Source organism: Phanerochaete carnosa, assembly GCF_000300595.1.
Source record: "Phanerochaete carnosa HHB-10118-sp unplaced genomic scaffold PHACAscaffold_7, whole genome shotgun sequence".
Classification (NCBI taxonomy): domain Eukaryota; kingdom Fungi; phylum Basidiomycota; class Agaricomycetes; order Polyporales; family Phanerochaetaceae; genus Phanerochaete; species Phanerochaete carnosa.
Genome location: NW_006767634.1, coordinates 1468903 through 1485447, shown reverse-complemented (window position 1 = coordinate 1485447; position 16545 = coordinate 1468903). Strand labels below are relative to the sequence as shown.

Below are 16545 nucleotides of genomic sequence, written 5' to 3'. Positions count from 1 at the left end.
TTAGGGTTATGTCTATTTAATTCGGCGTCTGTATGTAGCCGCCCATGTACGCGGCGACGTGACGGGGGCAGCACTGCGGGGCTCCCAGACATACCTGACGACGATGAGCGACGACTTCCTTGCACGCGAAAACGAGCTCCTCGGAGGCGAGTTCTCCGCCTCTACAACCACAGGCAGCTCCTTTGCCACTGCGACCGGCGAGGACATCGACTTTGACCGCGCAGCGTCCGCCTTCCCCGACATCTCACTGGACGGGGACATCCCGGAGCCCGCAGCGCCGCCTGCGGATGTATCCCACTCAGGCTTCTCGTTTGATGACTTTGAGCCTCCGCGCGAGCGAACGACGGAGGTGAAAGTCACCGGGGATGACGAAATTGACAAGTTCGAGAGTGAATTCCCTGAGATTGAAATGCCCTCTGTGAGTATAAAAGGAGTGGGTCTGTGGCTATATTACTAAGATGTTGGCTATCTGTAGGCACCTGCTTTTACCTCGACGCCGTCCTCGCAGCCAGCCTTCAACACAACTCCCACTTTCGCTCCCCGCCCACAACCGTCGGCGCTCTCGTCGACGCCCCTTCTGAGCCAGCAGATTGAAGAGGAGGAGCCCGAGGCAATCAAGTGATTTTTGCTATCGCGAGCTTTTGGGACAAGTCGCTGACGCGCCTCTATAGGGAATGGCGCGAGAAGCAGCAGACTGATATCAAAGCCCGCGACGAACGCTCGAAAGCTAAGCGTGACGAGACAGTGGGCAAGGCCGAGGGTGCCATCGACCAATTCTATGAGGAGTACTCCGCGAAAAAGGAGAGGAATATCCGTGAGAACAAGTAGGTGGTTCACTTGTACGCATCGCGGGATGGCACTCTGAGACCGCGTTTAGGGAACTTGAAGAAGAGTTCCTTCAGCAGATGCAGGATTCGCTTTCTGCAGGCACGACCTGGGAGCGCATTTGCAATCTCGTCGAGCTTGAAAATTCGCAGAGCAAGACAATTGCGCGCACCGGCCCCAATACAACCGACCTGTCGCGCTTCAGAGAGGTGCTCTTGCGCTTGAGGAGGGAGGGGGATGCGGCGCCGGGTGCTGCTGGCTATTAGATTCCTCTTTACTGGGTTGCAGAGGGTGTTACGACTCTGCCGCTCAGTACCTCTGTGGATTATACTCTAAGTTATCATTTTGGATTCTCGATGGAATCACTGCGCACTTGTGGGGCGCCATCAGCATCTTGAACTGATTGCCATTGGTGCTCGCCTCATTGATAGCCAAGCAGAACCTCAAGCGATGCAAGCTGTACGTGGTTGTACTCACAGCGTCGTTCGCTGTGGACGTCGTCGGTTCCGTCTTCGGGATCGCGTGCGGACATTCGGTCCATCGGCTACGCCACGTGGCAATGGCTATGACGCTTGGCGTCGCTCTGTTGCCCACGCCGCCCGACATGAACGAGCACCAAGTCCACCTTAACCCACGACCACGATATCCATCCACCGCAAGAGCGGTTGCGGTACAGCGAGGGAAATTTGTGTTAAGCTCACGTCCTCTCGCCAGAAGTCCCCGAAACTTACAGGAGTCGGCGAACAATACTAGTACTTTACTAAAACCCTCTTACATGCCAAGAGCTTAAGTCGGCGTCGGCGTGCAACTCAGTACCATCACCATAAACCTGTATCCTGATCTATGAATCCGCGTCGGGCACTCCGAAGACGCTAAATATCCTTCAAACTGCACCTCTAAGTACCTCCGTTCTGGCGCAGCACCCGAATCTTCGACTCCATGGTGAACTCCCTCACGCGCCAGGCCGGAATACAGCTTGGACCACTGTTACTGGAAACCCTCATTAAGCACTACTTCGACCGTCTAGTGAGGGAGGATGAGTCACAAGGGCGGGTTATGACGAAGCTAAGGCAAGAGGAGCTGCTGTACGACGAGGCATTTAATGTGGTTAAGGTGTGTAGACCTGTAATTTCCCCGTTGCTGCGTCTTAACGTATTCATCATCAGACATTCCTCGAGGCCTCCACCAAGTGAGCGAAGTTGTATTGCGTTATGAGGTGTTCTCACTCGGCAGATATCTAGGCACACGGTTGAAGAGCTCCAGAAGTTCTCGAACACGCGTACGCCATCGCCTCCCTCAGTGCATGTCGTCCGGCTACTCGTGCCTATGTCCTGCTGTGATGAAGCCGCAAAGGTCCTCATCCAGGCCTTCGGTGGCGAGGAGATGACTAAGAAGGTCGTTGGCGGCACCAAGTGGTGGCAAGTGCGCGGCGTCAAGGGGTACGTACGCCATGAGAACCCTCGACTTCATCGAACAATCTAACAAATACTCAGGGTGGACGCAGAGTGGATTGTTGCGAAAAAAGACTGGAAAGAGGCAAAACGGCGATACAAGATGGCTCAAGAGAAGGAGCGGCAGAGCTCAGACGAACCCAGTCGCACTCCGTCCATTGCACCCGACTCCTCTTCGCAGCAGCAGCAGCAGCAGAACGGCGTGCCCTCAGATGCTGGTCCGTACTATCAGCCCGAGATGGATGAGATGCGTTGTATATTGTATGCGCATGGAGGTAAGTCTACACGGAAGCAGCCTGGAACATCTGAACATATCTTCGTGTGAGGCGGCTACTATTTTGGCAGTGTTGACCAAGAAAGGTATTCCATCCAGCGATATGCGAGGAAGATCAGCGGTCGCGTATTCGGTAAGTGTAATACTTTCCAGTATAGATACCTCCTATAATGACACGCCAAAAGCTATGAATTATAGGCTAGCACCACAGTACCCTTTCCCATGCGCTCTGCAAGACCTCATCGCGGCATGTATGTCACCTGCGTATCATACAGAGATGATCCTAAATGTTCGCAGATCTGTTCTTGATCCATCCTCCCGAGGATGCTTCGCATCAGCCAGTTAATCCGGCTCATTTGGTGGTCGCAGGGGACTCTGCTGGAGGAGGCCTTACCCTCGCGTTGCTACAGGTCATCCGCGACTGTGGGCTGCCTATGCCGGCCGGCGGAGTGCTTGTTTCGCCGTGGAGCGATCTGACGCACTCGTTCCCCAGTATCCATACGAACACAGCAACGGTCCGTCTTCCGAACTATCATCCCTCCAAGAGAATTGTGGTTACTAAATATTAATATTAAAGGACGTTCTTCCGCCGTATGGGCTTTCCTTCTACAAACCGAGCACGCTATGGCCACCGCCACCAGACGAGCTGAACACAGCAGTTCGCGAGCGCCTGCGGACGCGCATCCGCCAAGCAGTCTCTCTCCGACCTAAAGATAAAGAAGCCCACCCCAGTTCCACCCGAAGCAAACCAGTCACCGCGCCTCTTGAGGGCAGCCACGACCTTCATCTTCCAGACACGGGACGGATGCTGCACCTTGGTTCCACTGCATCCCTACCAACGATCCAGTCGGGATACAAGGATCAGGCCGTCACTTGTGTTACAAAGGACGGCGAAACCTTGACGATTGACCATCAGATTCACTTGTATGCCCCGAACTACTTACTGACTCATCCTTTGGTCAGTCCAGCGGTGTCGTATCTTGGTGGATTGTGCCCACTGCTCGTTATTGCTGGGGATGCGGAAGTCCTGAGAGACGAAATCATCTATGTGTAAGTTGAAGTGCATGAACCTGCTGTTACGAAGAGCTAATAATTGCACAAAGGGCACATAAGGCCACTTATCCCGACAAATACCATGTCAAACAGGAAGCAAGGGATTTGTACCCGGCGTTAAATGATATCGAGGGGAAGTACGGGCCTACGCTAGTACATCTCCAAGTCTACGATGGTATATCTGTGGCTATATTGGAATTAATATCCTCATCTCACACTGTCGCAGATGCTGCTCACATCCTCCCTATTCTCTTTTCTTTCACAACACCCGCGAAATACTGCTTCAGGGCTATAGCCACATTTATTCGCCATGTGACGGGCATGCTCCCTACCAGTATATCCGATTCAATAGGCGACATTCCCGTCACACTTTCCCCACCGACGAGCCCTGGCGTGCCAGCAACTCCCGAAGATCAGCTCTCCATTCCAGACGAAGTGCGGCTACCACGCGCTTCGCCCAACCTTGACGTACGCTCGTTACCGGCGTCGCGGACCCCGAGTCCCCGTGCGCGGGGCGCGTCACTCTTCGTGCTCACCAAGAGGTCGGTCGACGACTCTGCCGGAACGTCGCGCAAGATGTCGCTACGTCGGGCATTCAGCACGCACGTCTCTCGTGCAGGTGTCATGTTCAAGAGCAGCTCTGCACATCCGGCTCAACCGGCATCGGCATTGGATGTATCACTCTCCTCCCCAACACGATCCCGCCAGTCGACGTCGCCTGCGCCGTCAGGCGACAGGGCTACCAATGGTAGTGGGGAGCCTGGAGATGTTGCTGGGCCGAGGTTCTATGGCTCTGGTATGAAGGAGTGTGAAGACGGTGAGAGAAGAGCGGGTGAGGCGGTGGTATATCAGAACGGACTTGTCAGTCATTGCTTCTCATTGAAAATGGCTGTCAGGATCTGATAACCACTCCCAGGAAACTATGATCCGCGAACGGGTCTCCACCCACGGCATCATCCGTCCGCTCGAGCCTGAGAGCGAGCTTTCTGCCTTCTCACTTCCCCCAGAACTGATCGGCGTTGTGTCCGAGCTCGCGATGCGGCGATACCAGGACGCAAAGGCCAAGTTCGATAAGAAGTTCTCGAGCACGGTGAAGACGATCGAAAAGCACCGGCGGCGGAACCTGGACATCGCGCACAAGAACGCGGTGCGGAACATGAGCCAGCTGCAGCTCTACGTCGACAAGGACGTACATGGCGGCGGCGAGCGCGCAACATTCAAGGGTATCAAGGAGGCGCTCAAGACGAGCGGGAGCTGGAGCTGGGCGTGGGCGCTCGACGCGGACGAGCGGCCGCCGCCAAGCAGCATCGTCGCACGGCGCGACACGGACGAGGCGGTTGAGCTCGCGAGAATTGCGGACCAGGCCGTGCTCGCCGATGAGGATGTCATCGTTAGCGGGAACAACCTGTGGCAGCTGATGGTCAACTTCTTGACGACGTCGCCGGAGAAGAAGAGGGGCAAGTTCCACGACACCGACCACTCCCTGAGTGATAGCAGGAAGTCGAAAGAGGAGAGAATACGCTCGCGGTTTGCGCAGCTTGTGTCGGACCACAAAAAGCATGCCAAGATAAGCAGTCCGTCGGCACCAGAAGCCTCGAAGCATTCAAGTTAGATGACGCGCTGGGCTGCTCCAAGTCTGGACTAAGTTTGGGCTGTTCCGTAGAGTATCGTATGCATTCGAGTAATTTTGGTGGCTTCGTTTGAACAGAGAAATGAGAGTCGCTGCTTGGTCTATGCAGATCCGAGGAGGCCGGAAATGGAGGCGAACTTCGCATTGCCTCGGCTTCGGAGTGGTACACAAGTTTCAAAGTGCAGTACCTATCGAGTAGAAAGATATGTTGGGACCTCTCAAGAGTGCCATCTGAATTAAGTTCAGAGTACTTGGACTGATGGGTGCAATATGAATATGCAGCACTGCGTCACTACCCACTCTGCAGATCTGAACGTCATAGGGCCCCTCGCGTCAGCCGAGGGCGACTTGAAACTCGAGCTCGGGCCTCGCGATAACCATTTGAACAACCAACATGACGAGAACAGACACGATTATACCAAGCGACTGCCAGTGCGAATGCAGGTGAGTGGTGGGACAGAGATCTCGGGTAGCGAAGAAGCCACGAGGACGACTGCCAGTGGCTGCGCTGACTGACGCGGTACTCCCCTTTGCAGCGATTGTGGGCCCGAGGGTATGCCTATGCGTGCCCCAGAGGCAAATGTAACTGCTCGGTTTGTGTAAACAAGAGACATTCCGAGACAGCGTGAGTGACGTCCAGCTCGCTGAATCGTCGCTTGCGATTGCGATTGTATATGCAACATGATGCATGATGGCGCGTAGGGCTGACGTTCTGTTGCAGTGCGCGTGCTTTTGCCAGGGCCAGGGCTATGCATAGAGATTTCATGAAGCAAACATAGTCCTATGCAGTCAAGCTGCGAGATTGAATTTGGATTGAATTCAGCAATAACCTTCGCGCTGAGCATCGAATAACTAACAGGTGCGGTGCGGTGCGCTCATGCCGAGCTGGGATCACGAGGCAGAGATTGCTCCGAATGCATAGACATCTTGAAGCTGTAGTGATTTCCACTTATCTTCAAGTGCAGCTTACCATTCTAAAGACTGGCTACTTTTCAACAGGCAGCCGTTTTACCACATGGCAAATGACGTACGGTTTGCAGCACCGACGAGAATATTAATGGCCGGATCTCTCATATAGAGTTCAGATCAGCGATGTTGAATTGCCAAGTTCGTAGGAGTTTACCAGACTTTTTTGGTCTCCTACTCTCATCTTCTCTGGGGGTCTCACGCAATACCCTAGTGAGTGCACAGACCGTTCTCGAGGAGGCCGTTGCTCACTGGCTCATAAATACCTTGCGACCTGGAGATCGTTGTATTATATCGCGGAGTCTGTTCGCGCAACGCGAGCTGCGATCTTGAATCTACACGCTCATTTATGACCGACGATGCCCACAATCATTGTTGAGGAGGAAGACGATGGGTACAGAGGTCATCAGCATCACCATAATTATGGCAGTCACCGTCGACATCATCGACGCTATAGTCGTTGGCATGCCTGCTTCCCCTGCTGTGCTCATCGCAAGCCACGCTTCCACTCTACCGCGCGCTTCCATTTTGCAGCCTGGCTTACCTTCATCGTGCTCTTCTTCGCATTTGTGCTGTACCTCCTCCCCGCGCTCTCGCTGCCGATCATAAGGGCCGTGTACCTCCTCCAGATCAATTATTCCCCGCCCCCGAACCAACCCGCGACTAACTCCGCGACGAACCTGCGTTTTGGTGTTTGGGGATTCTGTGCGTCAACCGTGCTCGACCTCCCCACTATTTTCAAGAACGACGGCGAGTGCACAGCGCCGCGGCTTGGATACGATATTCCAGTGGACGTGCTCAGCCTGGCTGGGTTCCCACCCCAGGTTTCGGAGGACCTCCTTGAAGGTCTCAAAATTCTCCTAGTCCTGCACCCTATTTCAGCAGGCCTCGCCTTCTTGGCCTTGGTGCTCGCCATATTCGTACGCTCACAGACGATGACGGTTCTTACTCTCCTTGTCACTATCATCATGGCCATCGTTGGGAGCGTATCTCTAGCCGCCGACCTTGCGTTGACTATTGTTGCCAGCGACAAGATTCACGACGAGCTGGGAAATCAGCTTGCGGTGTCCTTTGGCAATGCCGTCTGGATGATCGTCGCCGCGGCCGCGCTGTCGTGGGTGGCAGTGATCGCGCTGAGCGCAATAGCATGCAGGTGTTGCGGTATCAGGCGGAGGCACGGATGGTACGGGGACGGTTTTTACGGATGAAGCTGGTTGAGCATCGTGTAGCATTATTTGTAAGTGTGTGTGGGCGGCTCCCACTTTTTTCGATTTTTTGCTCACCCATAAGTTAGGTTGAGTCTGCTGTGACGAACCTTGACGACTTTTTATTCTGTCATATTCTTGCGTTCCCGAATCCTCTGGCGAGACCTCGAACTTTCATGATCTTATTGCATACACACCCCGCTTATACTGGCTGTTTCTTCAAGCTTCAATTTTTCATCATGGGCCTCGTTGTACGTCCACATTCACCCTTTTGTACGAATGCTCTGGTACTGTCATGATTTGTCTGTGACTTCTGTCTGCGTGCCAGTACTGCTGACTCTCTGTGTCATAACTACATGCCCCAAGTCTTAAGCTGTGTCTCGAGCCTTAAGCGACGCGCTGTGCGGCGTTCAGTAGAATGCGACAAGGATTTAGACTTATGCAGGTAGTCTTAAGATATGGCTCATGCACCATCACGTGATCAGCGTGACATCGACAGCAGAGGACTCTCATATTGCGATTATAAATGATTTTCATTCTCTAATAGTGTCCTAGTAGCCTCAAGTTAAGCCAATATCAGCAGGTTTATCCTACGGCTGAGACCGAGGCTCCCAGCACCGTGAGCACGGGGCATCGTTAAGGTGCATTTAGTGGAGTCACATCAGTCACAAATCACGTGATAGTAACGTGGTGGCGCCTCGATACACCATTCTATTCGCAGCCGTCCCTCTATACTTCTTGGAGTGCATGAGACGTTGACGAGACGTCGATATTGTCTATACTGCCTAGCATGCTCCAGTGCTGGCATTCAATTGGCAGCAAGTTACGCACAATCGGGGACGGTATCCGGATTCGGTCTCTGTTGCTGCACGTGCTCCGATAATCTATGTCCAGTAGTAGCCTATGACTATAAGGATATCTACTTAAGCTTTGGCAGAATCATAGTGTCCTACCTTTAGCTATGACATTATCATAACCTGGCAGAATATGCGGAAATATTCGCGTTATGCTCTTCATGCGGTGGGCACATGCCGTGTTCGGATCCGTCGGGTCGGCGACGTGTCGGCCATAAGGCCTAAGGCATGGGCTTGCAAAAGCAGACACTTGCAACTTCCTCTGCTCCGCGACCCAGCTCCAAAAACACGCGACGTCAGCTTGGGTCACACAACGATGACAACTAGGAAAGTGCTGGTATTGCATGGGTAGGTGCATCGAGCAGGAAAATAACGGGCCTGTACTCTGATGCTTCTTGGTGCGCATGATTAGGTATGCACAAAGTGCCGCAATCTTCAGCAAGAGGGTTCGTAGACCGCCTTCTTTGATCCTTTCAGCCTCGTACTCACCCGGAAATGCACAGCTGGGCGCTCTGCGGAAAACGTGCAAGGGCGTAGACCTCGGTGAGCATCCATCTGTACCCACAAAGGCGAGGCAGTCTTGAGATCTCTGATGCGTCCTTTCGTTAGTCTTTTTGGACGCACCGCATGTTCTGTCACCTGTAGATCTTGCAGAGAGCTTCAATGCGCCCGAGGAGCTCGGGACATCCGAGACCGCGGAGAGCGATCCTGCGTTGCAGCCTCGCGGGTGGTGGAGGAGCAGGACAAATTTGGTCGGCATCGAAGATTCCCTTGTCTTGTTGCGCGACACATTGCGAAAAGATCACTATGATGTACGTTTCCATTTGAGACACAATCTTGATGATTCTAATCTCTCCACTAGGGCGTGTTTGGTTTTAGGTACGCCTCATGAGACAGAGCAATCGCGTCTGTGTTGACTATCGGAACAGCCAGGGAGCTGCCCTAGCTGCCATGTTGGCCGCGCTGGTATGGAAGTCTCGCGTGTTTATTGCCGCTTGTGCTCATAGTCTCTTAGCTGGAGAAGCCACACGTGGTTCCCTATTTCCTAGTCGACGGAAAAGCACCACATGAGCCTTTGTGAGCAAGCCTCTCTGATAGGACGTAAGTAATATGCCTGACTGTGTGTCTGTAGGGAATTCTGTATCGTAGCCGCAGGATTTAGGCCCCGTGGGGAGCTCGGTGACGCCATTTTCCTACCGTCGTATTCCACTCAAACTCTGCACATCTTGGGACGGAACGACGTCATTGTGGTCGAAGAGCGGTCGAAGACTCTACTGGATGTCTCCGCTAACAAGCGCGTCGAATGGCATGATGGTGGTATGTCCCTTGAATATTGAAATTCCGTTGCAAATCTCTATTTTGCGTTGCTTCTCAGGACACTTCGTGCCGTCAAAGGCGAATTGGCGCAACTTCCTCCGTGACTACATGAACGATCCTGGCATACATATACCGTCCCCTGGCGGTGCAGCGATTTCGCAGCCCGCTTCTGGAGCGGCTACTCCAGCGGAGCCGTCGTACTAGGCTAGCTTCGGAGGCAACATCGGATCGATGTAGTCGGGGAAGGAGCAGGAAGGAGCAGCTGATTCCCCACAGTAGACGGCACGGCGGGGACCAAGTCTGGTAGTACCTTCTTGAAGCGTGAACTCTTATTTTCACCCCGCATCGAAGATCATCGTAGACAGCCCAGCTTAGAAGACAACTTGGCACAACCGTGCCTCGTGCTTTGAAACTTAACTTCTGCTTGATGCTAAAATATGATATTCATATCGATAATCTACTCATCTCCGGCTGAAAGAAGACAGACTTGAGGCTGTGAAACCCTGTGAAACCATACATCTCGCGGCAGGCAACGAGGTTTCTGACCGGTCTGGTATCAGTCCAATGACAGGAAAGCGTGGTCGGGTGCGGGTTTGACGCGGCTCAGGGATGATGACGCATGGCGATCTTTGCAGAGTGCAGTCCAACATGTCTCTATAAAAACAAAATAATGGTCTGGGCGGTGGCCTAAGCTCGACAGGAACGAGCACAGGCAGGAGACTTGCCAAAGAACCCACTGGCATTAGACCAGTGATTGAGGAGTTGCCTTATAGGGGGTTTACGTAATCATTAGCTTCAACAAGGCCAGTTAACTTTCGGGCTGGTAATAAACTCTCCCTACACTCATCTACCCTACGCGTCCGCTGCTGTCCACGACATCGAACGCGTATTCTTCAAGGACGATGGCGACATGGCAGCCTCAGCAAGCAGGCCTCCAGGAGATCCTGCAGACTATTCATAAATCGACCGACACCAATACCTCTGGAGTGCAGACTACAGTCACCCATGTACGTCGCTAATTACCCTCCAACCTGCCCAGGCTAATTCCCGTTCATTTATCCTCCGCCCATAACCAACTCCGCCGTATCAGAAATTAAACAGCTTCACGCGAGTTCCAGATTATATTGCTTATTTGGCATACGTCCTCGCCCATATGCCCCAGGAGGAAGATCGCATTCGCACCATAGCCGGCTATCTACTCAAGAACAACGCTCGTCTTATACTGCGTTCAACATCGGATGTTGTGGCATTTGTCAAGGCATCCGTTCTCCAGGCGTTCGTCGACCCATCTGTCATGGTGCGGAACGCTGCCGGTCAAGATATAGTGGCTTTTTTAGGCATTCTGGAGCCGCGAAATTGGCCGGAGTGCTTGCAGCAACTCGTGCACACATTGGATTCGTCGAGTTTGGAGCAGCAGGAGGTGAGTGTGCAACTACCAGTGTCGCTACGCAGTGGATCTACGGCTCTGGCACATGCGGCGTCCTCGAAGACCAAGCGTACACGTTAACCAAGGACCTCTGTTATCCTTCGTCGGGTCCCTGCAAGGCACCCCTCATGTTGCTTAAGCGAGCGCCACCGCGTCAATACCGCCCTGGGCTTTCTATGTCCTCCATGGCCCGGCGCATTCGCTGAGCATTCGTCACGGCCGTAAAGTCTGGGTACTAGTAGCCTATGCACCGCTCGATGTATGGCGCATTGAACGTATGTCGCCGTGTGCCGTAGAGACCGGGATTTCGATGTACACGATCAAAGTGTCGCACTCTCCTTATGCGTCAGATGATTGCGAAGATGCTCTCTGTCATGCTCAGCCCTCTAACACTTATATGTTTATAGGCCGCATTCAACGTCCTGGAAAAAGCCTGCGAGGACTACCCACGCAAGCTCGATGTCGAGATCAACGGCACCATGCCCCTGGATTACATGATTCCCAAATTCCTTATGCTCACCGAACATCCGAACTCAAAAATGCGCGCGCACGCGGTTGCGTGTCTTTCGTACTTCGTACCCATTAACTGCCAAGCGTTGTTCGCGCATATCGACGCCTTCATTGCTGCTCTGTTCAAGCGAGCGTCCGATGACGATCCCCAAGTGCGGCGGCATGTCTGTCAAGCATTGGTCCTGCTTCTCGCGTCGCGCCCGGAGAAGCTCATGCCGGAGATGGCGAACGTCGCGGAATATATGCTCTACTCCACCAAAGACAAGAACGAGAACGTTGCCTTGGAGGCTTGCGAATTCTGGCTTACCTTCGCCGAAGACCCTGACTTGGCTCCATGGCTCCATCCGCTTCTCCCACGCGTCGCTCCGGTACTGCTTGATTGCATGATTTATGGTGAAGACGATCTTCTCTGGCTCGATGCTGACGTCGAGGATGCCGCCATCCCTGACAAAGACACCGACATCAAGCCGAGACACTATAGCGGCAAGGCGCATGGATTCGAGCACGACGGCAACGGCGATGCCCTACCCCAACCTCAGCGCAAGGTCGGAGCGTACGGAGAAGAGCTTGAGGATGAAGAAGACGATGAGGACGAGGGCTTCGATGAAGATGATGACGACTTTGCGGACGAGATGTCGACGGAGTGGAATCTGCGCAAGTGTGCAGCGGCGGCACTTGACGTGCTGGCAGTCCGCTTTGGCGCGGATATGCTCAATCACCTGTTGGAACCGTTGAAGAACAAGTTGTGGAGCGAGGATTGGTTGCAAAGGGAGAGTGGTATACTGGCTTTAGGTGCCATGGCAGAAGGTGCGTAATTATTCCTTCTTCCCCAGCTGACCTCGAAGGTGATGAGCCCTCATAGGTTGCATCGATGCTATTGAGCCACATCTACCTACCCTGATTCCCTATCTCATCAATACTCTGAACGATCCCAAGGTAAGCTGTCAAGTTTTGGCTTGTCATGGTAGATGACTCACTGTGTTATGTAGCCTCTTGTTCGATCTATCACATGCTGGACCCTGGGTCGATACGCGAGCTGGTGTACCCAACCAGTATCAGACGAACACAAGAACCAGTTCTTCGTGCCTACGCTCGAAGGTGTAAGTGTATGTCTTCTTGAAGGAAAAAAGTGTTTGCTTATCACCTGTCCGCAGCTTCTGCGCATGGTGTTGGATAATAACAAGCGCGTCCAGGAAGCCGGATGCAGCGCCTTCGCCACATTTGAGGAGGATGCTGGACCGGAACTCGCGCCCTACCTTGAGCCAGTCCTGCGGAACCTTGTGTTCGCTTTCGACAAGTACCAGCACAAGAACATGCTCATTCTCTATGATGCTGTTGGTACTTTGGCAGATGCTGTCGGTAGCGCTCTGCAAAGTCCGACGTTGGTCGAGATTCTCATGCCGCCATTACTCAAGAGATGGTCGAAGTTGAAGGATGACGACGAAGACTTGGTGCCTTTGCTCGAGGTGCGTTCATCTGTACTGAGGTAATCATACACCACATGCTAACTAACATTTATTACGAAGTGCCTGGCGTCGGTAACCATCGCGATTGGGCCTGCATTCTCGCCATATGTTGGCCCAATCTTTGAACGGTGCCAAAGCATCGTTCACTCGTCACTACTCCAATATCAGGCTTACCAGCAGAATCCCGACATGGACGAGCCCGATCGTTCCTTCTTGGTTGTGGCACTTGACCTCCTGTCCGGATTGACACAGGGCTTGGGCATGGCCCTCGAGCCGTCCATCTCGCGCAGCCAGCCGAATTTGCTCACGCTCCTGACGGTCTGCCTTAAGCACCCACAAGCACCCGTTCGCCAGTCAGCGTATGCACTTGTCGGTGATTTGGCAATGAACTGCTTCCCAATTCTGCGACCACATATGCCCGCGATCATGCAAGAATTGATTGTCCAGCTCGACCCCGAACCGAAAGTTGAGTTCGTCAGCGCGTGCAACAACGCGGCATGGTCTGTGGGCGAGGTCGCGCTCCGGTATGGCAGGGGTACGTTATCTTTACCTTTCGATGTCGGCGGTTGTGCTGATGCTGCGAATAGATGATCCCGAGTTTCAGCAATGGGTGCACCCGCTGATCTCGCGTCTCATTCCAATTCTACTTCACCCGAAAGCGCCGCGCAGCCTTCACGAGAACGCCGCTGTCTCAATAGGGCGAATAGGTCTCATGCATCCGCAGATGGTCGCGCCTCTTCTCCCTGAGTTTGCACAGGCCTGGTGCCAAGCACTTTACGAAATCCGGGATAACGAAGAGAAAGACTCAGCGTTCCGCGGTCTGTGCACACTCGTGCAGACGAACCCTGCCGGCATTGCGAAAGTAAGTGCTGTGTCCAGGCGATAGCAGCTCCGTTCATCGACTGACTCGAATCTTACAGAGTCTCCTGTGGTTCTGCAACGCGATCGTCAAGTGGAACAACCCGTCACAGGAGTTGAACACGATGTTCCAGCAGCTCCTGAGCGGGTTCAAGCAGCATGACGCGCAAGGCTGGGCTGCGCAGGTGTCTACATTCCCGCCCGTCATACAAGAAAAGCTCCGGATGCGGTACGGTGTATAGATGGTCTCTCTAATGCAATGTCAATACGTTCCTCGTGCTTCGTGTTCTGTGATTGCTATCTGCTGTGGTCGCGGGTGCGCGCACACCTCTCTGCATGTACGTCGCGTCGACGACTCTGCTTTGATCAAGCCTCTTGTACCATCACCTGTTTCCTCCGCATTTTTTTTGGATCCTCCAGTAGTAGCAGTAGCAGCAGCATCACATTCTTCTGTCTCATTATTCGTCTCAGTAGCACATAGTAGGTAGTCACTCCTTCCAAGTAGCTAGCACATTTTCCAGTAGTAGTAGTAGTAGTAGTACCAGTAGTAGTAGCCACACATTTTTTCTCCTAGTAGGTAGTACTCACGTTCGCATGCCAAGAGGTTACAGTACTTAACAGACGCGTTGCCGCCTTACAGTCCGATGAGAGAGTGCGACCGCAGGACGGCTGAGCAGCTCCAGGACAGCTTCCGTTCGATGGGCATCCGTGTGCTCCGTCGAGATACTCACGAAAGTCAATCTCGCCTGGATCAATCCTCGCTATAGACCCGCACAGCTGGGCAGGCTTCTAGTGGTGCGAAGCCTCGAAGACGTGCCGCGTGTGTGCGAATTTGTAAAGACGGATCTGCCATTGGTTTGGCTGATACAAGGCGAAGGGCACATTTGTCTCTGTGTTGTCCGCGGGCGTGCCGCTAGCGCTGCTTCATCTCCGGCCGTCAAAGTGCGAAGGCGGATAGGGCTTCCCAGCGAGGATGCTGCGCTTCCTGCCGCCGTGGATTCGCGCGCGAACGTCCCGAGGCAGTGTGCGGCTCGCTTTGATAATTGGTGGAGCCAACCCGGGATACATGAGCATAATGGGCCATTTGCATACGTGTGGGTTCGGTTGGGTGCTGTTAGATAGCCATGATTGGTCTTGTACCCGCGGGAGAAGAAAGAGCGCTGCGGGTGTTGTGCACGAGGGACGGGCCACCTGCAGCTCTCTTCCATCAGCCACAGAAGTATACTCTGTAAGCCGAGCCCACAAGAATTCCGCAGATAGTAAGCCCGCAGATCCATCTGTACAGTTCACTTCGGAGAAGGAGGGACGGAGTGTCTCTACGTGTCCGAAGATCATGGATTCGGACGAACAGCTTAACGGGGTGATCGCTCTCGCGCGGGTCTCAAAGTGATGATTCAGCCCTAGCGAATTGTAGTCTTTCATCAGCTGGCATTTGCATGACGATACTGGCTGGGCTTACCACTGGACTGGACGAAATTCTGCACACAAGCTTTCTTCTCGGAGGGAAATCAGTCGCTGACTGCGCCCATCTGATGGCATGTGAGCCAGCCTGTCTTCACGGGAATGAACGGTCTGAAAAGTGAATGTGTGTCAGTCGAAGTTCCTTTAGGTGAACCTGGAAAAGGTCGCATAGCAGGGTGCTTCTGAGTCCTGACGTAGTCGAACGGAGTACTGTTTTGACACCACCGATCGAACCTACTGTCTCGCAACTGTTCGGCGTGACTAATAAGGAGAATGTTCAGCTCGCATGGCGAAATGCGTGAACCCCTCACCGTGGCGGGCGGCGCCAGTCATCCGCTTGGATGCCGCAGTCCCACCGGCAGGTTTATCTTCGGCAAAGACCTCACCCTCTCACGTGCGCAGTGCGCTCGCGGTGCTTCTGCAGGCTAGAAGCTACGTGGTCAAACGAGCGTATAATGAACTCGTGGATGTCCTTGCGCGATCCCGAAATTAAGGAGAAAGGGGAGGTCGTGAACGCGACCTGGGTACGTTCCTAGATCGAGAGGCAATGTCGAGCGTGGAGACACTTCCGCCGATGCCGCATGTCTTCCCTGCTGGCACGGTCACGGGCGAGTGGAGTGGTCGTCCATTCCGCGCGATCGACGAATCCAAGGGGGTGTTCCGCAAGGCGGTGTGCGGGCCACGCAGGGACCACGAGTGCTGGGTTAACCAGGTACGGATGGGATAGAGCGGCCTACATGCTGTCAGTGGCGGCAGCGAGCGTCCCTGGTGTGCGCTTTGAGGGGCACCAGACGGTGTGCTTTAACCTGTTTAATATTGACGGTTGCAATGAGATTTGCCTCCGCTGCGAGAACGCGATCTGGCTGTTTCGGGACGATACCGGGCTGCGAGTGGGTGGCTGACGGACTCATAGAGTATACATCTGCTGCTGGGAGCAGCCCTGCGTCGCGGGCGGGCGAGGAGTGGGAAGCCGAGGGCCCAAAACGTCGTACCTCGGCGTCCCACTTGCAGCTTGCCAGCATGGCTCGCAGACGGGGCATTTGAGCACCTGGAAAAGCTGCAGTAAATGGCAAGAATATTATGGGAACGCGTTCAGGTTCGTACATAGACTTCCCGACAAATTTCGTGGTCTGGCCGCTGCGCATGTGTGTCGCCCGAAAGTGCCCAGAGCGATAGATTGGGCGCTTCGCCGTTGAGCAGTCGCCAGAAAGGGAAGTTGTGCCTTTGGGTGATGGGTGCCTGAGACTCT

The 16545-nt window shown here is 53.8% G+C and overlaps 7 protein-coding genes across 7 annotated transcripts; all 7 read left to right on the top strand.

Annotated features, from left to right (window-relative positions):
• Nucleotides 1–2: 2 nt before the first annotated feature.
• Nucleotides 3–1210, top strand: PHACADRAFT_125021 (uncharacterized protein). The gene is made up of 4 exons (XM_007398001.1): nucleotides 3–433; nucleotides 476–618; nucleotides 672–824; nucleotides 878–1210. Exons 1-4 carry the CDS (start codon nucleotides 104–106, stop codon nucleotides 1089–1091), a joined length of 840 nt encoding a protein of 279 aa, XP_007398063.1. The 5' UTR covers nucleotides 3–103; the 3' UTR covers nucleotides 1092–1210.
• Nucleotides 1211–1473: 263 nt separating this feature from the next.
• On the top strand, nucleotides 1474–5248 carry PHACADRAFT_259700 (uncharacterized protein). Its single transcript, XM_007398000.1, has 11 exons — nucleotides 1474–1938; nucleotides 1992–2014; nucleotides 2067–2264; nucleotides 2319–2551; nucleotides 2603–2683; nucleotides 2736–2801; nucleotides 2848–3065; nucleotides 3128–3600; nucleotides 3654–3778; nucleotides 3830–4464; nucleotides 4520–5248. The coding sequence occupies exons 1-11, from the start codon at nucleotides 1765–1767 to the stop codon at nucleotides 5213–5215; spliced, it is 2922 nt and encodes a 973-aa protein (XP_007398062.1). The 5' UTR covers nucleotides 1474–1764; the 3' UTR covers nucleotides 5216–5248.
• A 1044-nt stretch (nucleotides 5249–6292) lies between these two features.
• On the top strand, nucleotides 6293–7920 carry PHACADRAFT_259697 (uncharacterized protein). Its single transcript, XM_007397999.1, has one exon. It carries the CDS (start codon nucleotides 6559–6561, stop codon nucleotides 7405–7407), a length of 849 nt encoding a protein of 282 aa, XP_007398061.1. The 5' UTR covers nucleotides 6293–6558; the 3' UTR covers nucleotides 7408–7920.
• A 611-nt stretch (nucleotides 7921–8531) lies between these two features.
• PHACADRAFT_259693 (uncharacterized protein) lies at nucleotides 8532–10004 on the top strand. The gene is made up of 9 exons (XM_007397998.1): nucleotides 8532–8606; nucleotides 8671–8704; nucleotides 8762–8801; nucleotides 8868–9070; nucleotides 9121–9137; nucleotides 9188–9224; nucleotides 9274–9335; nucleotides 9391–9575; nucleotides 9634–10004. Exons 1-9 carry the CDS (start codon nucleotides 8575–8577, stop codon nucleotides 9777–9779), a joined length of 756 nt encoding a protein of 251 aa, XP_007398060.1. The 5' UTR covers nucleotides 8532–8574; the 3' UTR covers nucleotides 9780–10004.
• Nucleotides 10005–10561: 557 nt separating this feature from the next.
• Nucleotides 10562–14430, top strand: PHACADRAFT_259689 (uncharacterized protein). Its single transcript, XM_007397997.1, has 9 exons — nucleotides 10562–10597; nucleotides 10673–10995; nucleotides 11409–12318; nucleotides 12374–12447; nucleotides 12501–12611; nucleotides 12666–12977; nucleotides 13038–13512; nucleotides 13565–13839; nucleotides 13898–14430. The coding sequence occupies exons 2-9, from the start codon at nucleotides 10729–10731 to the stop codon at nucleotides 14075–14077; spliced, it is 2604 nt and encodes an 867-aa protein (XP_007398059.1). The 5' UTR covers nucleotides 10562–10597; nucleotides 10673–10728; the 3' UTR covers nucleotides 14078–14430.
• Nucleotides 14431–14808: 378 nt separating this feature from the next.
• PHACADRAFT_163663 (uncharacterized protein) lies at nucleotides 14809–15225 on the top strand (the record flags this gene model as incomplete). Its single annotated transcript, XM_007397996.1, has 1 exon — nucleotides 14809–15225. One exon carries the CDS (start codon nucleotides 14809–14811, stop codon nucleotides 15223–15225), a length of 417 nt encoding a protein of 138 aa, XP_007398058.1.
• Nucleotides 15226–15273: 48 nt separating this feature from the next.
• Nucleotides 15274–15938, top strand: PHACADRAFT_259685 (uncharacterized protein). Its single transcript, XM_007397995.1, has one exon. The coding sequence runs from the start codon at nucleotides 15583–15585 to the stop codon at nucleotides 15787–15789; it is 207 nt and encodes a 68-aa protein (XP_007398057.1). The 5' UTR covers nucleotides 15274–15582; the 3' UTR covers nucleotides 15790–15938.
• The last annotated feature ends 607 nt before the right edge of the window (nucleotides 15939–16545 follow it).